Source organism: Borostomias antarcticus (genome assembly GCF_949987555.1).
Source record: "Borostomias antarcticus genome assembly, chromosome: 7".
In the NCBI taxonomy this organism is placed as follows: domain Eukaryota; kingdom Metazoa; phylum Chordata; class Actinopteri; order Stomiiformes; family Stomiidae; genus Borostomias; species Borostomias antarcticus.
In genome coordinates this window covers 2759671-2783525 of record NC_140240.1, presented here as the reverse complement: position 1 = coordinate 2783525, position 23855 = coordinate 2759671, and the positions used below count along the sequence as shown (strand labels likewise).

The following is a 23855-nucleotide window of genomic DNA, read 5'->3' as shown; positions in this document are numbered from 1 at the left end:
GAGAGAGAGAGAGGAGAGAGAGGGAGAGGAGAACGAGCAGAAGATGGAGGTTAAAAAGACAGAGAGGGAGGGGGGGAGAGATGGAGGGAGAGGGGGACAGGGGCTAGAGGGACAACTAGAGAGTGGGTGAGAGAGAGAGTAAAAGAGAGAGAGCAATGAGAGACTTAGAGAGAGAGAAAGTGAACGAGTGAGAGAGAGAGAGAGAGAATGAGAGAGAGAGAGAGAGAGAGAGAGAGGAGAGAGAGAGATGACTGTTGTGTGTGTGTGTGTGTGTGTGTGTGAGAGAGAGAGAGAAAGAGAGAAAGAGTGAATGAGTGAGAGAGAGAGAGAGTGAGAGAGAGAGAGAGAGAGAGAGAGAGAGAGAAAGAGAGAGAACGAGCAGAAGATGGAGGTTAAAAGACAGAGAGATGGAGGGAGAGGGGACAGGGGCTAGAGGGACAAATACAGAGAGTGGGTGAGAGAGAGAGTAAAAGAGAGAAAGTGAATGAGAGAGAGAGAGAGAAAGTGAGTGAGAGAGAGAAGGAGAGAGAGAGTGAATGAGTGAGAGAGAGATGACTGTTGTGTGTGTGTGTGTGTGTCTGTGTGTGAAAGTGAGAGAGAGAGGAGAGTGAATGAGTGAGAGAGAGAGAGAGAGTGAATGAGTGAGAGAGAGAGAGAGAGAGAGAGAGGGAGAGAGAGGGAGAGAGAGAACGAGCAGAAGATGGAGGTTAAAAGACAGAGAGATGGAGGGAGAGGGGACAGGGGCTAGAAGGACACAGAGAGAGTGGGTGAGAGAGAGAGTAAAAGAGAGAGAGCAATGAGAGACTTAGAGAGAGAGAAAGTGAACGTGTGAGAGAGAGAGAGAGAGAGAGGGGAGAGAGAGAGATGACTGTTGTGTGTGTGTGTGTGTGAGAGTGAGAGAGAGAAAGAGAGAAAGAGTGAATGAGTGAGAGAGAGAGAGAGTGAATGAGAGAGAGAGAGAGAGAGAGAGAGAGAGAGAGAGAGAGAACGAGCAGAAGATGGAGGTTAAAAGACAGAGATGGAGGGAGAGGGGACAGGGGCTAGAGGGACAAATAGAGAGAGTGCGTGAGAGAGAGAGTAAAAGAGAGAGAGCAATGAGAGACTTAGAGAGTGAGTGAGAGAGAGAGAGAGAGAGAGAGAGAGAGAGAGAGAGAACGAGCAGAAGATGGAGGTTAAAAGACAGCCATAGAGAGTAAGAAAGGAGGAGAGGAGGACAGGGATGGACAGGGCGGTAAGAAAGGAGGAGAGGAGGACAGGGATGGACAGGGCGTGACGAGGGGGAGTTCTAGTTTCATTATTCATGTTTGTCTCTTGAAGCTGACAGGCCTGACAGCCCCCTCCTCCATGATCCGTAAACACAGGGTCACACCTTACACGCTGCTCGAACGCTGCACCCTCTCCTTCTCTCCTTCTCTCCTTCTCTCCTTCTCTCGTTCTCTCGTTACAGAGCCACAGTGCTGTGTGACACCGCCTCATCTTTCTCTCGCTCCCTTATTCCCTCATCTCCCTTTCATTCATCTATTATCCCCGGCTCCATCACATCAACTGCTATAGCTCTGACAATGCCCCCCTCCTCTCTCTCTTTCTCTTTCTGTAACTCACTCTCTCTCTCTTTCTGTCTCTCTGACTCTCTGACTACCTCTCTCTTTCTGTCTCTCTGACTCCCTCTCTCTTTCTGTCACTCTCTTTCTATCTTTCTCTCCCGCTTTGCGTCTCTCTCTTACTGTCTGTCTCTCTTTCTCTCTCTCTCTCTCTCTCTCTCTCTCTCTCTCTCTGACTCCCTGAACCCTCGCAATCGTCGACTGGACTCCAGAATAAAGAGAATGGGCGTCCTGTCCCTTTAAGACAACTCTTAGCTCGTTGCTCGGCGAGCCACTAATTGCAGCGCTGGCGTTTCCGAGGATCGGGGCTGGTGGCGGCGGCGCTCGACAAACGAGGATGTCTGCGCGGTGTCAGAGTGCAACCTGGCAGCAGAAACACCTGCGCTTCTCTCAAACGGCTTTGAGAGATAAAAGAAAATGGCTGTGCGGCTTTTTGCAAGTGCGCTTTTGGACTTTTGAACCTTTCCTATGTATTCGCATGTAAAAATAGCAAGAGTGATCAATTACGAGGGTGAAATTACAGTCAAGTATCAGCAGAAATAGACTTTGCTCCTGATATTCGCTGAAAGTGCTCTGTCTTTTTTTTCTGAGGACGGTGACACAAGTGGCAGGCCATTCTTTAGGTTGAGGGATGCCATGCGGTAACTAGGGCGACCGGTGACAGGGAGAGGAGGAAGAGACGGAGTGTGTAGGTGCGTCCCCTTTCATCAACAACCGACACCGAAACACCGGGCTATCATCTGTACCACTGTATGTAGTCTGTATTACTGCATCTGGAATCCACCAGTTAACAAAACTAGAGCAAATTACATTTAATGAGTTCCTCCTTTACTTCTCTGCGTACACCCGGCATATAGCCAGACGGGGAGCAGGGGGGGGGCGGTGCGGAAATGCAAACCGAACGGCGGCGTATCCGGGTCAGCGGGCCGGAACGCCGCCCGAAAACCCCTGCGCCGTCCGAAGGACCCGGAAACCCTCTGCGGTCGCGTCACCTAGCGAGGGCGGCGTCCCCGCAGCCGTCCGTGGAACCCTGGTCTTGATTCTGCCGCGTGGTTGGCCACGCCGCTCGCCGCGCCGCAGGGAGTCACGCCGGGGCAGCTGGCTAACCAGGGCCGGGCCCCTGGGGGCCCCCCGGGGGCCCCGCGACACATGCATCTGGAAGGGCCCGGTGGCTGCTGGAGCGTAGTAGGCTGTAAATAAGCCAATAAAACTGTAATGATAGATGTTACTACCGCAATCTATTCCAATCAGGGGCCCTGCCGCAGCTTGGGGAGGAGTGTGGGGGGGGGCCGCCGTAAAACCGATGGGAGCCGCAGTCCCCCCCCCCCCCCCCCCCCCTACCCCCCCGAGCACACGCAAGCTGATGGGGCCAATTTGTCCTGTATGGCAACAGACATGATTTAATTAATGCATGCCTCCCTGAACTGCTGAGAGCAATTCAATCACTCATTGGCAGGTACACACACACACACACACACAAACGCATGCACGCTGCACATACAGAACACACACACACACACGTCAGCAAAACGCACTGTCCCTTCAAAGACAAACTCATCCCCTACCTCTCTCTGTTTGTTCTGAATGAGAAAACTTGGTTTCGGTTACTGTGTGTGTGCGCGTGTGCATGTGTGCGTGCATGCGTGTGCATGTGTGCGTGCATGTGTGAGTGTGTGTGCGCGCGTGTATACGGGTGTGTGCGATTAGGTGATTGGTTTCCCGGTGCAGGTAGAGATCATGTTCCTGGCCTTGTGTGGTCTGGCTGGTGCTGATGTGTGACTTGGCAGACGGAGGCGGAGCGAGGGTTTATCACCGGAGGAAGAAGATCTCTCCTCCGCCCCTTCACCCCCCCCCCCCACAGGGGGGAACATCCACCTCCCAGGCCTTTCAGACAGCAGCTCCCTGACAGTTTAGCACCTCCACCAGAACAACACCAGGAGATCTATAAACACGATCCCGGTTAAGCTGGAGAGAGGAGGGCAGAAGAGGCAGGACCTGTGAGACTCATTGCCATTCAGTAGACATACAGAACGACCCTTTTGGACTTGGGCCGGCCCGAAGACTATGTAAGCGTGTGTGTGTGTGTGTGTGTGTGTGTGAGGGAGGGGTGTTAAAGAAGGGGTAATGGGCCAAGTAAAAGGCCACTTACGCAATCGATGGCATCAAATTAACTTTTAATCCTGCCAATTCAGAGTGATGGAGCTGACAATGATCCCACACTATCCATTGTTTACTCACTGGACCAGCAGAGGCCTAACCCCAGCTCTGTCTGCTCACTGGACCAGTAGAGGACTAACCCCAGCTCTGTCTGCTCACTGGACCAGCAGAGGCCTAACCCAGTTCTGCTCACTGGACCAGTAGAGGACTAACCCCAGCTCTGCTCACTGGACCAGCAGAGGACTAACCCAGCTCTGCTCACTGGACCAGTAGAGGACTAACCCCAGCTCTGTCTGCTCACTGGACCAGCAGAGGCCTAACTCAGCTCTGCTCACTGGACCAGCAGAGGCCTAACCCCAGCTCTGCTCACTGGACCAGCAGAGGACTAACCCCAGCTCTGTCTGCTCACTGGACCAGCAGAGGACTAACCCAGCTCTGCTCACTGGACCAGAAGAGGCCTAACCCCAGCTCTGCTCACTGGACCAGCAGAGGACTAACCCAGCTCTGTCTGATCACTGGACCAGCAGAGGCCTGACCCCAGCTCTGTCTGCTCACTGGACCAGCAGAGAACTAACCCAGCTCTGCTCACTGGACCAGCAGAGGCCTAACCCAGCTCTGTCTGCTCACTGGACCAGCAGAGGACTAACCCCAGCTCTGCTCACTGGACCAGCAGAGGCCTAACCCCAGCTCTGCTCACTGGACCAGCAGAGACCTAACCCCAGCTCTGCTCACTGGACCAGCAGAGGACTAACCCCAGCTCTGCTCACTGGACCAGCAGAGGACTAACCCAGCTCTGCTCACTGGACCAGCAGAGACCTAACCCCAGCTCTGCTCACTGGACCAGCAGAGGCCTAACCCAGCTCTGTCTGCTCACTGGACCAGCAGAGGACTAACCCCAGCTCTGCTCACTGGACCAGCAGAGGCCTAACCCCAGCTCTGCTCACTGGACCAGCAGAGACCTAACCCCAGCTCTGCTCACTGGACCAGCAGAGGACTAACCCCAGCTCTGCTCACTGGACCAGCAGAGGACTAACCCAGCTCTGCTCACTGGACCAGCAGAGGACTAACCCAGCTCTGCTCACTGGACCAGCAGAGGCCTAACCCAGCTCTGTCTGCTCACTGGACCAGCAGAGGCCTAACCCCAGCTCTGCTCACTGGACCAGCAGAGGCCTAACCCCAGCTCTGCTCACTGGACCAGCAGAGGCCTAACCCAGCTCTGCTCACTGGACCAGCAGAGGACCTAACCCCAGCTCTGTCTGCTCACTGGACCAGCAGAGGACTAACCCAGCTCTGCTCACTGGACCAGCAGAGGCCTAACCCCAGCTCTGATCACTGGACCAGCAGAGGACTAACCCCAGCTCTGATCACTGGACCAGCAGAGGACTAACCCAGCTCTGATCACTGGACCAGCAGAGGCCTGATGCTGTGTTCACATGGAATCAGGCAAACAGCAGAAAACAAAAATATGCATGATAATATGTTGCTATGGTTGTTTACAAAGAATGGAATAATATACATTAAATACACTTATTTCATTATTTCATACAGTATATTCTAGTGATGTACAGTATGTAGCAATAAATGCAGCTTTCTTTCTCTTTTCTTTTGTCCATATTTTGAGCTACGTGACATCCGGTTCTACAGTGTATGCCATCGTGGAGGACAGCAAAAAGTTGAAATATTTTAACTTTGAATGGCATGGAGGACAGGAAATATATTATAGGCCTCTGCTGGTCCAGTGAGCAGCTGGAGTTATGCTGTGTTCACATGGAATTAGGCAAACGGTAACGGCAAACTACATGTCATTTTAGTGGACGAGAGCAGGGTGGCAGAAAATGCCAGCGGTATTACTGTACTGGAGGTGACAGTTGAAAGTTGTCTGACAGTTGCAGAACATTCTAAACGGTTAATAACGGTTTTGGCTGTAACTCATTCTCATTAAGCCAATCTCTAAAATGGCGAAATAAAAAGTGTATGCCTACAGTATATATTCATGTTGTTGGTAAGTAGCCATGTAATAAGTGGGATAACGTATGGCCAGCTGGTCACACACTGTCTGCCACTTATTTTTTTATAATGACTGGCTGGCCATACGTTATCCCTTACACATATATATAAATAAATACATAAATACATTTATAATAAATAAATACATATAGTGATGCACTGATGTATCGGCCATGTTGACTGCCATCTGCCTATTGGCAAATAAGGCAGTGGCCAATGTTTAAAAAGGCTTTTGAAAAAGTTATCTTTCACAAAAATAATCAAAGGTTATAATAAAGGTTGTGAATCCGTGCATTCATGCCAATCATTATTTCTTTTGAGTCGGTAGCACGGAAAAGCAAATTTACTGCTTTTTTGCTCTCTCTTTTTACTTTAAAATTATTTATAATGAACAGCTAATCATCCGTTTGATTCTTCTACCATTATCCTTTTTTGCTTTCATTAAAACCGATTAGTGATGTTACTGCTTGATTGTTTTTCATTATAGTGTTTTTTATTTTTATTTTGATGGAAACAAACAACCAAACCAAGAACCATTTATGTGTTTTATACAACTCTACAGTTACTACAGGTAAATTGAATCAATCAATCAATCGGATAGATGAACAACAAGTAAAATTCTCCAAATAAAAGCCAGTAGGCTAAACGTCCTGGAACTCACACACTCACTTGATCATCGATATGGAACGCAGACTTCGAGTAGAAAAGGAAACACATGCGTGCCCTGAAAGAGCTCATAGCGTGCGATCACCAGTTCTAATAGTGTTGGTGTGTGTATGTGAGCATCGTCGGCCTGGGAGAGATCCTCTCACCTGAAAGAACACGGCCATCGCTGCGACCATCCTCTTCTCCCTCATAGCTGAACTCAGGCTGTCGAAGTCATCCGAGTTATACATGTAGACCTGCATCTGTTTGGGGTGAGAGATACAAAACAGAGGGAGAGAGAGAGAGAGAGAGAGAGAGACAGAGAGAGAGAGAGAGAGAGAGAGAGAGACAGAGAGAGAGAGAGACAGAGAGAGAGAGAGAGAGAGAGAGAGAGAGACAGAGAGAGAGAGAGAGAGACAGAGAGAGAGAGAGACAGAGAGAGAGAGACAGAGAGAGAGAGAGAGAGAGAGAGAGACAGAGAGAGAGAGAGAGAGAGAGAGAGAGACAGAGAGACAGAGAGAGAGAGAGAGAGACACAGAGAGAGAGAGAGAGAGAGAGAGACAGAGAGAGAGAGAGAGACAGAGAGAGAGAGAGAGACAGAGAGAGACAGAGAGAGACAGACAGAGAGAGAGACAGAGAGAGACAGACAGAGAGAGAGACAGAGAGAGAGAGGGAGGGAGAGAGAGAGAGAGAGACAGAGAGAGAGAGACAGAGAGAGAGAGAGAGTCATTAATAGTCATCATCAGTCATCAATATTCTCCTTCTCTCTGGAGGAATGGAGGAATGTTATGCAGCACCAGCCCAGTGTTCCTCCTCAGATCCCTGTTATATCAGACGCCCGTGTGGTTCCCGTCGGCTGCTCTGATTCACTATTGATACGCACTGTGGAGCTTTTGGGTTTCTGATGTCCTCTCTTGCTCACATGCACACACTTCCCCTCAATAGATGGGACTGCTACTGTATACTGAACCGTTCCAGCACCTCCCCTACCCAACCAGAGAGGCCAGGAGACACTGCAGCTCCTGGACACACACACACACACACACACACACACTCATATACACACACACATACACATACACACACACACACACACATATACTGTACACACACACAGAAACACACACACACATATATACTGTACACACTCAGACACACGCACACACACACACACACACACACACACACACACACACACACACACACACAGGGCTCTCACTGGATCTGGACTGGAGCTCAAAGGGCCTGGTATCACCACACTCAGCACTCTTTGTGGGAACCTCTACACAGTCAGTGGGAATCTTCTTAGATCTTTTTATCTAAACTACACACACACACACACACACACACACACACACTCAAATTCACGTTTCTGTGAGTGGGATTGAAGATGTTGATCAAGGGTCTTGAATCAAGAGAGAGAGTCTGTGTGTGTATGTGTGTGTGGTTGTGTGTGTGTGGGTGTGTGTGTGTGTGTGTGTGTGTGTGTGTGGGTGTGTGTGTGTGTGTGTGTCAGAATCAAACACAATGTACAGATGCATCACACTGTACAGATCAAACCCTGAGAATGTTTGTGTGATCTCTGTCAAAGATACCCAGAGCAATAACTGAGCCACATCTCTGGATCTCTGGAGAAAGAGACGGTGAAGTGTGTTTGATTTTCACACAGCAAGCAAACATTTCATTATTATTGTTGAAAATGACAGTAAATGCACATGGGTGTTTCCACAGAATGTTAGAATCTAGCAATGTCAAGGACCTGTTTGTGTGTGTGTGTGTGTGCGTGCGTGTGAGGAAAGTGTGTGTGTTTGAGAATGTGTGTGTGTATGTGTGTGTATGCGTGTGTGAGGAAAGTGTGAGGAAAGTGTGTGTGTGCGCATGTGAGAACGGAAAGTGTGTGTGTGTGTTTACATAATAGATGCTGCAGGGAACATATTATCCCCCTGCCAAACCCATTCTCTGGCATTTCTCTCACCAGATCACCATTGTCAATATTATTCCTGCTGATGCTGGTGTACAGTAATCCTTACAGGAAGCTGCGTGCATCGCCTTCTTTGATCTGTGTGAGGAATAAACAAACACGCAGTGCAGAGGCCTCTGTCTGGCTTCTGAAGTGGGCTGGGGCGCATTCACTGAACACATCTGCCTCTACCAGGCTGATAGTAATACCAGGGGGTCACACAACACAGAGGCACACAGATATGCATGCAAATAGACATTTTCACGCAAAAACGCACACACGCACGTACGCGAGCGCGCACGTTGCATAGCGATGGTGTGGAGACATCGTTTCACAAATAACAGACTTGGAGGTCGGACGTATTTTAATCTCTCTGGGTTGTGAGCTGTGTGTCGCCAGTCGCTTTGCATTCAAGCCAGCGGGGAAGCGGTGGATATACTCTCCACACACACACGCACGCACACGTACGCACGCACACACACACACACAAACATACTGTACACACACACGCACGCACGCACGCACGCACACACACACACACACACATCATACTGCATACTCATGAGGTAGTGAAGAAGGGAAGGTCTGGACACAGGTAGAATATGGGAGCAGAGAAGAGAGCCCTGTAGAGATGGAGCGATAGAGAGACCAATTAGCACTTGTACGTGGAGTATGAGCTGGGTATTTCTGCTCTGTCTGTTAACTGCTGTTTAGCTATTTTCATCTCATTCTTATTTCACCTTTTCTACAGTGAGCTTGATTGAGACCCATCTCTTTTATCTCTTCGTTAAGTGAGCCCTACCTCCAATTTACATGACAATTTACATAAAACGACTATTTACAAAAAACACAATTATAATATTGATATTATGTTTGCATGTTTATGTACAATCAATATGTACTGTATAACATAGAATAATGTCTATTGTCGAATGAAAATGAATAAGGTGTATGAGCGTGTGTCGCAGTATCTGTCTATCTTTGTATGATTTGAAGACAAAAAAATAAATTTGTTGCGAGTCGCCTGTAGTTTCATGGGTAGGGAGGGGGCAGAGTGAAGAGGAGCTAATGCAGCATTACACACACACACACACACACACACACACACACACACACACACACACACACACACACACACTCGCGCAGTGTCTCCTCAGCTAGGTCACCCCTATATCACACCACTGAAGGACAGCCATGACACCTAATGGTCGTGACCACAGCAGTTGCTTTCACTTCACTGATGGATGACATCTCTGTGTCATCATCATTCTGCGCCGCCCGCAGTGGGTGTCCGATACCACTCAGATGCCGGGAAGATATACACAAAATTGAAACATACAGTACATACAAATACATCCCATAAACAGATCTATAGACCATCAGGACCCACGTTGACATTCCTGAGTGGAAGCAAACACGTGCTGAGATCAAGAAAAAGCTGGACAAATATGCAAGCTTCACGAGAACAAGCAGCTCTGATTGTCTTTTTTCTCTCTGCCCACTGTAGCAGTGTGTGTGTGTGTGTGTGTGTGTGTGTGTGTGTGTGCATGTACAGTATGAGGAGAGGAAACCTCCCTTCCTATGACTGCCCTGGTGTGTTACATCAACCCTATATATCTGTCCTACTAAAGACAGAGAGAGAGAGAGAGAGAGAGAGAGAGAGAGATTTTGAAAAGGCCTTCGATTCAATTTGGCATGAGGGTTTCAGTGTATGTAAATGTGCAGTCAAAATTGATAATAAAAGCACAGACTTCTTCCCCCAAAGTCAAAGGAGTGATGCAAGGCCGCAGTCTTAGTCAAACACACTCAATATTTATATCAATGAACTGGAAACATTGGATGAAAATAAAAAGAATGGATGACTCATCAGCTCTTGACCTCACCCTCAACAACACAGAGAACAAATGTCTCATGCTACGACCTCCAAGGACGGACTAGAGCAGCTCCTAGATCGGGGCGGCTGTAGCTCAGTTGGTAGAGCGGGTCGTTCAACGATCGAAGGGTCAGTGGTTCGAATCCCAGCTCCGACTGTCCACATGTCGAAGTGTCCTTGAGCAAGACACCTTACCCCAAATTGCTCCCAATGAGCAGGTTAGCACCTTGCATGGCAGCTGCCGCCGTATGGGTGAATGAGAGGCCATTGTAAAGCGCTATGGGTGAATGAGAGGCCATTGTAAAGCGCTTTGAGTGCCGCTAAGGTGGAAAAGCGCTATATAAGTGCAGTCCATTTACCATTTAGATCATCTGCAGCAGTTCTGTCGGACCTGGGGCCGGTTGCACCAGCTGATCTTTAATTACGATGGTCGTAACTGCTAAACAGGTCATAGCTCAGACGCATTTTTTTAGAATGGACGTACGCCTGTTGCACCAACCAAAGGTACGCCTAGGCGCAACTACAGTACGACCGGTCTTAGAACTGCACGTCCGTGTGAAAGCGCTAAATAGGGTCCATTGCTATACGCGAGTAGCCTACATTCTATTGCAGAAGGGGATATTATTTGAACTAGACCAAGCTGTGTCATGATCAACTAGAGCGAGGAAACTTTAAGTGAAAGTAGGCTATGATAGACCAAGAAGGTGCACAGATTCCCAGTTTCAAGATATCCTTAAGTTATGGGGTTAGTTACATGACTGGTACTGTAATAGTAAAGTACATAAATTAGCATGTAGGCTACATGTAGCCAATAGAAACATGTAGCCTATTCAAAGTCTGCAGTTGTTGGCACTATTAATGATGTGTTTGTGAGAAATGAAAGGTTCAGCACACTACTGAGCATGCACCTGCGAGAGAGAGAACACACTACTGAGCATGCACCTGAGAGAGAGAACACACTACTGAGCATGCACCTGAGAGAGAGAGAACACACTACTGAGCATGCACCTGAGAGAGAGAGAACACACTACTGAGCATGCACCTGAGAGAGAGTACACACTACTGAGCATGCACCTGAGAGAGAGAGAACACACTACTGAGCATGCACACGCGAGAGAGAGAACACACTACTGAGCATGCACCTGAGAGAGAGAACACACTACTGAGCATGCACCTGAGAGAGAGAGAACACACTACTGAGCATGCACCTGAGAGAGAGAGAACACACTACTGAGCATGCACCTGAGAGAGAGAGAACACACTACTGAGCATGCACCTGAGAGAGAGAACACACTACTGAGCATGCACCTGAGAGAGAGAACACACTACTGAGCATGCACCTGAGAGAGAGAGAACACACTACTGAGCATGCACCTGAGAGAGAGAGAACACACTACTGAGCATGCACCTGAGAGAGAGAGAACACACTACTGAGCACGCACCTGAGAGAGAGAGAACACACTACTGAGCATGCACCTGAGAGAGAGAGAACACACTACTGAGCATGCACCTGAGAGAGAGAGAACACACTACTGAGCATGCACCTGAGAGAGAGAACACACTACTGAGCATGCACCTGAGAGAGAGAGAACACACTACTGAGCATGCACCTGAGAGAGAGAGAGCACACTTCTGAGCATGCACCTGAGAGAGAGAACACACTACTGAGCATGCACCTGAGAGAGAGAGAACACACTACTGAGCATGCACCTGAGAGAGAGAGAACACACTACTGAGCATGCACCTGAGAGAGAGAACACACTACTGAGCATGCACCTGAGAGAGAGAACACACTACTGAGCATGCACCTGAGAGAGAGAGAACACACTACTGAGCATGCACCTGAGAGAGAGAGACCACACTACTGAGCATGCACCTGCGAGAGAGAACACACTACTGAGCATGCACCTGAGAAAGAGAGAACACACTACTGAGCATGCACCTGAGGGAGAGAACACACTACTGAGCATGCACCTGAGGGAGAGAACACACTACTGAGCATGCATCTGAGAGAGAGAACACACTACTGAGCATGCATCTGAGAGAGAGAGAACACACTACTGAGCATGCACCTGAGAGAGAGAGAACACACTACTGAGCATGCACCTGAGAGAGAGAGAACACACTACTGAGCATGCACCTGAGAGAGAGTACACACTACTGAGCATGCACCTGAGAGAGAGAGTACACACTACTGAGCATGCACCTGAGAGAGAGAGAACACACTACTGAGCATGCACCCGCGAGAGAGAGAGAACACACTACTGAGCATGCACCTGAGAGAGAGAGAACACACTACTTAGCATGCACACTGACTGACTGACACAAGGGGCCACAGGCGCAGGCCTCTTTAGAAGGCAGAGCGAGAGCTGGCACAACGAAAGAAAGAAGAGGAGAAATGTTTGATTGATTGAAAAGTATTAGACATCTATGTAGCCTAAAGGGTAAAGAAGAATAAATCATTGTTCAGAACTGAAATGAAGGGAAAAGAAGAATAAATAATTGTTCAGAACAGAAATGAAAACAGCCCTTAGACATCATGTATATTCCACAACAGCAGTCGCCTACTGACAATTTAAGATTAGGCCCAAACAGTGGACAATTTTTGATTATGTTAGTCTTCCAAAATGTCATTGGGATTGCTATTTGTGTCACTGATTTGACTGAGACATCAGACAAAACCCGTCCCCAAAAAGATGACTTCCATCATTTTATCTTCCTTACACAATTATGGAGATGCAGAAATTGGATTTAGAGATAACTGCTTCCAGCACAGACTATACAGGCCTAGGCTACTCCATGCATCTTATTTTATTTATTTTTAGGGCTTTTCAGCTTTTTTTAATGATATAGGACAGTGTAGAGAGACAGGAAATGTGGGAGAGAGAGGGGAGGACATGCGGCACAGGACCCGAGCAACGAACCCGGGTCCGCCACGCAAAGGACTAGCCTTCATATGGTGCGCGCCTTACCCAGTGAGCTACCGGGGCGCCCCTACTCCATGCATCTTAGAAGAGGGGAGCACTCTGTCATGATGCTGCCCGATCAGGCTATATAACCCCAAATAAATCAAAATAGTAGGCTACCCCATAGTAGTTAGCTCAAAATAAAAGAGCTTGCAAAACAACAATAATAGAATGCGTAGCCTACAATAAAAAGCTAAAGATTTATTGAAAATGCTTTGGGGTTTTTAAGCACAGCTTATCAAAATATGCCATATGCAGGTGTGAACAAGTCGCTGCGACTCCCGCAACATTAGCCGGCACTGCAGCAGGATTCTGGGGCCACACACACACACACACACACACACACACACACACACACACACACACACACACACACACACACACACACACACACATATTTAGGACTAAAACTCAGTTCTACAGGGAAGTTCAATACGGCTGTGAATGACCTGAGGGAAAAGGCCAGAGGGGTTTTTTATGCCATCTGAAATTCTAATATTCCAATTCGATTATGGCTGAAAATTTTCAAATCAGTAATACAACCAATTGCCCTGTATGGTAGTGTGGTGTGGGGTCCATTGACTAACCAGGAATTTTCTAATTGGGACAAACATCAAATTGAAACCTTTCACACTGAATTTTGTAAATATATTCTAAGAATTCAAAGAAAAACTCCAAACAATGCAAGCAAAGCAGAACTTGGCCAATTCCCACTTCTGATTCAAAAAAAGGTAATCAAATTGTATATGCATCTCAAAACTAGTGACCTCCCTCCTACTATCAACAAGCCTTACAAAACCAAGAGGAGAACATATAGAGGAGTCCTCTCACTCCCTCCCCTGCCTCATCTGACCCAACCAAATTATCACAAAACAAAAGGAAAACTATTACTTATGGGAAAGATGCCATAAAAATTCTGCAAATCAGAATGCTATTTGGCCCTAAATCCAGGCCCGGCGGAAGGCGATTGGCCGCCCTAGGCAAAATACCGGCAGTGCGCCCCCGACAAGTTGCTTGTGGACGATTTGTTGAGCGGGGGGGGGGTGCTAGTGGAGATTTGTGCGCCCCTAGTGCCTCGCGCCCGAGGCAATTGCCTTGTCTGCCAAGTGCATGCGCCACCCATACCTAAATCGAGAGTACACAGTGGCCGACTCTCTGACCACTGTTACTGATCCAACGCTGAGGAAGACGGGTACAGACTCAGTGAACGCAGCCTGGCGATAGAAACAGGAGCACACAGACAGACCTGGCAACCCAGAGAGGACAGGCTGTAGAAACAGGAGCACACAGACAGACCTGGCAACCCAGAGAGGACAGGCTGTGTTCACTCTGCTCCCAAGGAGAGGTTGAGACAGAGCTACGCTTCCTGATACACTGTGACAAATATAAAGAACAAAAATTAGACCCTCTTCTCCAAAATTACTGAGAAATACGACGAGTTTGAAAATATCATTATTCCACATTGTAATATCTTCTAGGAGAGAAATCTGAATGCACTATTTTAGCTGCACATTATATATGGAATTGCCATCAGCTGAGACCTGGGGGACAAGCAGTGGGCAGGAGAGCCGACCACATCTGACTGAAATGTGGGACATTTAATACTCATATTAGGAAGAAGTAGTGTGCCACACTAACAGCTAAATATGTTTTATCCTGCTACACCAACCGAGCACTTGTTCAATGTTCTTGTACATCCATTGTTTGCTTCATTGTTTGATTTGATTGATTGATTGATTGGTTGATTGATTGATTGAACTGTTTGATTGTTATTGTCATGACTTTTTCTTTTTGACTCACTTTGGCAATATTCACTGTGTACAGTATGGCATGTCAATGGAGATTTGAATGTAATTCAAGAGAGAGAGAAGAGGAAGAATAGGAAGGGGGAGAAGGAGAGAGAGAGGAAGGAAGAGCGAGAGAGAGAGAGAGAGAAGATGAAGGAGAGGGAGTGGCACAATTCAAACCTGCAGGGGAGCTATTTTCCCAGATTGCTTTGAATGAGGGAATCCCTACTGTTCAACATAGGGGTCTACCTCACCCCCCAACTACCCCCCAAATTGCAACAGCAGCTAAACCCTGGGTGAGCAGCCCTCCAGGGAGGGGCGGGGCCTGCTTTCTCAGAACCAGAGCAGGGGTCAAGGTCAGGGTCAAGGGCAGGAGCTAAACATATCCCCTCCCACGCTGACTGGGACTGCCAGAGGTGTTATGCCTGTTCTCTTGATAACACAGCGTTCCACCAGCTAAAACAATCAACATCGCTCACACACATCAAAGGCCCCAGGAGAGGAAGTGACCCGGCCAGTTCGTTACAGCCAATCAGAAGCTTCCTGTGTTGCTGTGACCCGCGAGGACGCATCTGGCCAATCGTTCCTACCTGTGTCTTGCGATAAACATATTGAACACATTGAGTGCCACTCTCCGAACCTTTCGAATTGTGTTGATAAAGTTGAACAGTTTGTTTTCTCATGGAGGAAAATGTGTAGGGGTCAAAAACTTCTGAAGCACCACCTGCTAACCGATCAATTCTATCACCAAAATTCGATCACCATTAAAGATTCTGTGGACTTCAGGGCACGAATAGGGAGAGCTTCTCTTGGGAAAACTTTTTACAGACAGATAAAACTCTCTGTGACTTTCCTTGATGAGCATAACATACGAAAGGTACAGATTGTCAGCAGAGGGAATGGCTTATCTTTGTCAGTTGCTTGAGCCATATTTTGCCGGTGAAGTTGTATGCTTACAGTCCCGTATAAACAGAATGTATGCTATGCACTGGCTTGTGATTTATTGCTACATGTAGTTTCATGTAGGCTGTGGGTGATGCAGATAAGTCTTTTTATTCCAACAAACAAATCATTTTATTCAATTTTCAAGTCTTTATTGTTGTTGATTTATAAGGCTAGTTCTTCCGTTATTAGGCTTGTTCTGTCATTCCTAGGAACAAAGAGAAATAGTCTACATTTTAGTTGAACTGTTGCCTGGAAAGAAATGATATTACTGAAATACCTTCTTTTCATAGTCTACTCTAGTTTAATTATTTTGATTTTCATCTCTCTCTCTTTCTCTTGAGTTCTAAACTCCTATTGTATAGAGACCTCACATTGTCTTCTCCAACTTGAAACAAATAACATACTGTAAATTATACACTAAGTTTTTGTACAATTGAGGCCTTGACTTTGTTATTGCTCACAGGGTTGCAGATGAAATAACAAGGGAAAGCCTATTGCTTTTCACACCATAAATAAATATACATTAAAGCAAAACATTAATTTCATGGCATAGCCTAAACAATTGTAATTGTAGTCAGATCTACGTGTGTGTTCACGATGGGGCAGTGATAAACCTAAATGCACATTCTTACCTAGCAAAGCACTGAACAACGATATAGGGAGCAGCACAAAGGGACCTATTTCTCCCTCTGTCACCAGCTGATGAATGTGCGTACGTGCTACTGTAGGTAGATACAGTTTATCACGTCACCCACCACCCTCATACTGTAAGGGTAATACAAACACCAGCCCTTTTACTGTGAACGCGCTCATAGCTAGATTGGGAATATCTGGGTTGAGTAAAAGTTGATAACCGCTGTCGTGACACCAGTTACGCGCGATTGAGGTTGTTTGGTTTAGTCAAGCGAGCGAACGGAAAGTTATTCTGGATACGTACGTCGAACTTGCTTCGTAGTATCGGCCTCGGGTTATCACTCAAAAAAGAGTCGATCCAAACAGAAGGAATGCTCCTTCATTCCTGAAAAGTAGCCGTCCTGAGGTTTCGATTGAATTGAATTGAGTTGATCCAAACCTCACGACTACTTCACAGGAATGAAGGAGCGTTGTGATAAATAAATAAAAATCCCTTTTGAATGTTATGTAGGGGGAAAACATATCGAATGAATATAGAGTACTGTAACTAGGTGTACGGTTTTCAGTTATATTTGCTCCTTGGCATCACATGCACAACCTTCATTCAATAGAAAGAACATTTTAATCCTGGGTGCTTAACACCGGTGTTGAGTTCATTTGTGTCTTTGCGGGCGGTCGTTATATCTGTTTATGCTGTGCCATAAACACACGCACGCCTGCACGCCCGCACGCCCACACGCACGCACCCACCGAGAACAGAGCGTCGACAGACTCGCTCTCCGGCGAGTGTATTAATATCCGGGCACGGACGCCGAGGGAAGGAGTCCCCACATTAGCGCTAATGTGATTAATCATACCGGCCGCGCGGGCGCCACGCTAATGCATCACCGCCGCTGCTCCTCTGGCCGGGCCTCTGAGGGAGGCCTGAGACGGCGCCGCCGCCGCCCGCTGCCCCGCCCCCTTCCTCGCAGAGCTGGCTTTGACTGACACCGGCCGTTTATCCACCTCAACGCTTTATCCCTTAAAACAACAGCCATCGGAGTGAGGAGGTGAGGTGAACTAATGGGCCCACGTCCCCGAAGAGGCTTCCTAAAGATTTCCCATCACCCCCTCGACATACACACACAAGCAAACGGATTGCGATATACACACACACACACAGGCGCGCGCACGCTGTCACACACACACATAAACACACACACATAAACTCTCACACACATAAACACTCCCACACACACACACACACACACACACACAATTTACACAACTACCCCCATTTCCCTCCCTCCTCCATCTCAGCGACATGTTCTTCCCTCATTTGTGTCCGACAGCACACACACCAAGTCCACTCCCTTCTCCGTCACGTCCAAATCAACCCCCGACCACAAACCAGAAAATTGAAGTCTTCCCTCCTAACATGGATGGCAAGACGGCAGAACCAAACAGGAACTGAAAAGGGTTTATAGACTTTGCGGTCCACACTCCGAGAGACGGGGGGAGATGGGTTTGCAGCTAAGGGTGCATTCTAGGCACATCGAGACTCTATGACTCTTAATATAAATGGTAATGACCTTCTAGAGACTCGGAATCTCAAAGAGCTGGGTCACGGGGCATCCACAGGCCAGGCGAGAGACTACCGCACATGATTGTTCTGCTGGACCTTCAACCGGCCGCTGTGCTTTGAAGAACAATGTCCTAAGGGTTTACATGTAGTCCAACCTCCCCGAAAACACACACTACAATACAGCCATACAATAGGTACAGAACCTACACGTTTTGCTTTGTATGCTAGATGAACGAAAATGCTTTCAATTTCAACAAAGCCTCATTCATTTTCCTCCACATTTTTGATTCAGCTGGCATCTCTTTCGCGTTCGCATTTTCCCCATTGAAACATTTTACCAAGCAAACAAAGGGTGCTCCAGGCTTCCAACAGGAAGACAAATTAGCCCCTTAACAGCTTGTTTTAGCAGCCCACAAAATACGGCAATTATGTCAATTACCATGTCTCTAGTTGAAAGAGAATAATTATGGAGCTTACCAATTGGACTAGTGGATAGTGCCTTCTAAAAGCAGTGAACTTGTTCAGAATGATCTAACCTCCGTTTACGTCGCACTCTAACATAGCACTCAACACATCACATGTCCCACTCCACGTGAACCACTCAACGAAATACACTAAACAAAGTGAGCTGAAAGGTTTGGGCTCTGCCAGCTAGCTACACGCCAGCGGGGCTGTCTGACTGTTCCAGCGCCTCGATGCCGAGCCAATAGGATCACTGCCTGAGGGGCGGAGGTGGTCCTATTGGCTCAGCATAAAACTCTTATGATGGGATGGCGGGCGGCGCTGTTTTGAGGTTTTTCACAGCCCTGTGAAACCCTGGTTTGGGTGTGAGACCTTCACATTCTTAGTTCTGACGATAGGCATCCATCAGAACGGTCCTGTAACGCAGGTAGGCATTGATGGCGAACACGCCAGCTTTCATCTCGCCCTCCGAGAGGGTGAAAGACGGGCGCGGAGCGTACAGTCTTGGCGGTGAGATATGTTTAGTACATGTGGCGACCTCTAGCAATCCATCTTAAAAACCCAATTGAAATGCATTACATGAGAAATGCTCCGATGTCGGCCCCTGCTTTTTCAATTTCGGAGGTATTACTTTTTCATAAAAGCCGAGGAAAATATTGCTTTTTGCCAAAACAAAAGGAAAGGAGCCTGCATCTGCAACAAGATTATTAAAAATTGTATCAAGCCAGCACCGAACTGGGACAACATCTATTTGCCCTCTAGGTAGCATTGGGCTTTTAAAGAATGGCTGTGTTTTTCAGTGTCATTGAGGACAGGCCCAGGAAATATAACATTATGTTAGGAATCACACGCCTCCCGATCTAGACGGAGGCCAATCATAAATAAAAGAGAAAAATAAATAAAGAAGGAAGCAGGCATGGCAGTCATCAGTTATCTCTGAAGGTTTAATGGAATGTAGCTGGAGAGAGAGAGAGAGAGAGGGGAGGAGAAGGGGAAAGAGAGAGAGGGGAGGAGAGGGGGAAAGGGGGAGAACAGGGGAGGAGAGGGGAGCAAAGCAGGGTAATAGAGGGGAAGAGAGGGGGGAGAGGAGGGGAGTGGGGGGGGGAGGAGGGGGAGAGGGGAGGAGAGGGGGAAAGGGGGAGAACAGGGGAGGAGAGGGGAGCAAAGCAGGGTAATAGAGGGGAAGAGAGGGGGGAGAGGAGGGGAGTGGGGGGGGGGGAGGGAAGGAGAGGGGGAGGAGATATTTAGCTTTCTAAAAGCTGTGTAAATAAGTCTTTTTGCTTTTTCATAATTAGTTTACATAGAAATGTTATCTACAGGTATAGCACTTTTAAGCTTTAGCAAGACCTGCAAAAAGGCCTCATTGATACAAAAATGGAAATGGACACCCGATCTGAAACTCACTATAAATGTAACTCCACAACCCTGTATCCCAAAATACAGTATCTACTGCAAAATATCTACTGCAAAATATCTACTGCAAAATAGCTAGCGTACAGCAAGGCTCTTAAATACCAAATAGTTGCGCTGAGTTATCATAATCCATCAGATTACTTAGGGAAGGCATTTCCCCTACCACAAAGGTTGATGGGAAATAAAATTCCATTCATCAATGACATTCCTTATCTGTGATTCTTGCCGCACAATAGTCTGTGTCTGTGAGTGAGTGTGTGTGAGAGTGTGTGTGTGCGTGTGTGTGTGTGTGTGTGTGATGGCACACCTCTCCGACCCCCTATCTTCCCATCATCACTTCTCTCATCTGGGTGGGTAAGGTGCTGGCAGAGCTCGTTCTGGAACTGGCGCTCTACTCTTCATTCTTTCATCCCTCCCTCCTCTCGTTCACCACACCCAGGCCCGGCGTGAAGGGGGTGAAGTGGTGGAGAGGAGGAAGGGGGAGGGCAGAATAGATAGCTTCCCCCCCCTCGAAGGGGGAGAGGTGGAAGCGCTCCCATGGGCCACAGGGGGCACGAAGACGTTGGTCTTTCCGGAACACCCCTCCAGCCCTTTCCCAGAGCTCCTCGGGGTCCGTTTTAGCGTCAACCAGAGCGGACTGATAATTCTGTTTGCTCACAATGTAATAAGGAACAACGTTGTTGCCGAGATCTACAGTTATGTCAAACTTGTGGTCGGTATTAGCGCTGCATTGACTGGCCCCAGACAACTCAATTAGATAAACGCATGATAAAGTCAGAAGATATCTGTCATATCTGTGTTGTATTTATGTTTAATCATGCCCACGGAATGATAACTTGTCCTTCTAACCCCACTTTGATCTCAAACAGACGGAATGAGGACGACAATAATGACATTTAGCTTCAAACAAATGAAAAGAATACCGTAAAAGCAGTCCACATCTAATTTACTTAAGAACCATTAGACTGTCTTTTCCTGGAATTCTCTTAGCTATGGGAAGGGGATATGGAAATCTGATAAAAGGGACGATAACTGCATTGGGGGCTTTATTATCATACTACAGATGATACCGTACAGTATGAGTGCATTATAAATCTACGAGCGCATCGCCGTATGCCAACTCCATAACACCTACTGATGTCTATACATCGCGAGCGCTGTTAGCTGTTATTAGAGTTCATTGAGACTGCCTCCGATATATCCTACGGCGAATCCCCCGATGTGCCAATATTTCAGAACTGCAGCGAGTGAAGTGTTGCGGTCGGCCGAGTGATGTACCGTAGGTGTCTCGATGCAGATGGAGGGCCGCGCCTGGCGCTCGCCCGCCTGGCTGTGCTGTGCTTGGCATATTAACCATCATATTGCAGTTAAAACAGCATGGAGGATACTCAGCGGGCCCCTACTTAATCATGCCATTCAAGGGCCTTATTAGGGAACAATTACTAAATGGCAAGGCTTGTAAATCATGCATCATTCATCAAGAGGACTTTAAGAAATGAGCGCGGCGGTTTGCGGCTGCAGATTTCCTGGGTGCAGAGTAGACCGGCTCATGAGTATTAATACCGGAGGAGCAGAGCGCAGAGCAGGCTAGGCTGGGGAGAAGGGCTGGGGTGGGTTGAGGAGGACAGTGGAGGACTAGGGAGGACAGTGGATGACTAGGGAGGACTAGGGAGGACAGTGGAGGACTAGGGGGGACAGTGGAGGACTAGGGGGGACAGTGGAGGACTAGGGAGGACAGTGGAGGATAGGGAGGACAGTGGAGGACTAGGGAGGACAGTGGAGGATAGGGAGGACTAAGGAGGACTAGGGAGGACTAGGGAGGACTAGGGAGGACAGTGGAGGATAGGGAGGACTAAGGAGGACTAGGGAGGACAATGGAGGACTAGGGAGGACAGTGGAGGACTAGGGAGGACAGTGAAGGACTAGGGAGGACAGTGGAGGACAAGGGAGGACAGTGGAGGACTAGGGAGGACAGTGGAGGACTAGGGAGGATACTGGAGGACACTGGAGGACAATGGAGGACTAGGGAGGACAGTGGAGGACTAGGGAGGACAGTGGAGAACTAGGGAGTACAGTGGAGGACTAGGGAGGAGGGCTGGAGTGGGTTGGGAGGAGAGATAGAGAGGGCTGGAGTGGGTTGGGTTGGGGATGAGAGATAGAGAGGGCTGGAGTGGGTTGGGAGGAGAGATAGAGAGGGCTGGAGTGGGTTGGGTTGGGGAGGAGAGATAGAGAGGGCTGGAGTGGGTTGGGTTGGGAGGAGAGATAGAGAGGGCTGGAGTGGGTTGGGTTGGGGAGGAGAGATAGAGAGGGCTAGAGTGGGTTGGGTTGGGGAGGAGAGATAGAGAGGGCTGGAGTGGGTTGGGTTGGGAGGAGAGATAGAGAGGGCTGGAGTGGGTTGGGTTGGGGAGGAGAGATAGAGAGGGCTAGAGTGGGTTGGGTTGGGGAGGAGAGATAGAGAGGGCTGGAGTGGGTTGGGTTGGGGAGGAGAGATAGGGAGGGCTGGAGTGGGTTGGGTTGAGGAGGGTTTGGATGGGTTGGGGTGGGCTGGGGAGGGGAGGGTTTGGATGGTTTGGGGTGGGTTGGGTTGGGGAGGGTTTGGATGGGTTGGGTTGGGTTGGGGAGGGTTTGGATGGGTTGGGGTGGGCTGGGGAGGGGAGGGTTTGGATGGGTTGGGGTGGGCTGGGGAGGGGAGGGCTGTGGTCTGTTTGTGACAAGCACCAAGGACACGGTTGTCTCTGTGGACTCCCGACAACAACTCGCACCCACATGCTGTCATTGTGCTAGCAGCCTGGCAGCTCTATTCACAGAGATCTGAGGGAAAAAGAAAATAATACAGCAGACTTATCTATATGACCATTTTGTTACTTTCACTATGTGCTGCTTAACTGAGCCCCAAAAAGGACACTCACAAGTGCTGGAGCTCCTCACAGGACAACACAGAGCCCAACAAAGGACCCCTTTTCCACACTCTTTTTTCCTCTCTCGCTCTCTCTCTCTCACACACACACACACACAAACACACATACGCACACACACACACACACACACACACACCACAAGCTGGAACAGTGAGGGTCTCCTGAGGGTGTGAAAGGGACAGGAGACGTGTTCACAATAGTATACAGTACACTGACAAATACTGTATGCAGCAGTGGCGTGCACAGACATTTTGGGGGGCAGGTGCTCAGTGAAAAATGAGGGGGGGGGTATACTGATAGCTTCACATGCTGTACCAACAACAAATTCTACCGACATTGGTCGCGTGGTGGCCATCATTACGTTAAATCCATTAATTGATTATGACTAGCTAGCTTGTTTAGCAGGTGGGCAGTCGGCTAATTTAGGTGTTTAGCTGTTTGGCGCTGTATGACACTTACTTCACAACAGAGACAAATAAAAGTTATAGTTTGGCAACTGAGGCTTAGGGGGCGAACAATACACTTGTTTCGTTTATGTGTTACCTGTCACTCGGGCACTCTGGATGGGGAAAGGGCAGGGAGGAGATGTGTGTGCTGTGTGCAGTGCTGCTGCAGCGCGCCTCGGTTTGTGTCCGCTTTTCGTGTTTACCGTTGACAAAGGAAGAGAGGGAGGGGAGGGGCACGGGTGTGTGCGGGGGTGGGGGAGGCTGGCAAAATTACAACGCATTTTGGGGCATTATTATTACACGCTTTTAATCGAGAATTGATCGATGTCACCATGGGCCACATACAGTAGGCCTACACTGTAAAAAATAAAAATAAAAATAAAAAAGTAACTTTCAAATGGGCACTTGCCTTGTCCAGAGGTCAAAGGGCAGGTGCTCTAGCACCACCTCGTGTCTATCTGTGCGCGTCCCTGGTATG

At 48.2% G+C, this 23855-nt stretch overlaps 1 protein-coding gene across 1 annotated transcript in view; it reads right to left on the bottom strand.

Moving 5' to 3' along the window:
- The window catches only part of ptprga (protein tyrosine phosphatase receptor type Ga), a gene marked incomplete at its 5' end in the record, with an annotated part of 212436 nt that overhangs the window by 39646 nt on the left and 148935 nt on the right, over positions 1-23855 (bottom strand). Inside the window, 3 exons of the mRNA XM_084440960.1 lie at positions 2594-2791; positions 3509-3566; positions 6578-6673. Coding sequence (XP_084297086.1) covers positions 2594-2791; positions 3509-3566; positions 6578-6673 — 352 coding nt within the window. The remainder of the gene's footprint in view (positions 1-2593; positions 2792-3508; positions 3567-6577; positions 6674-23855) is intronic.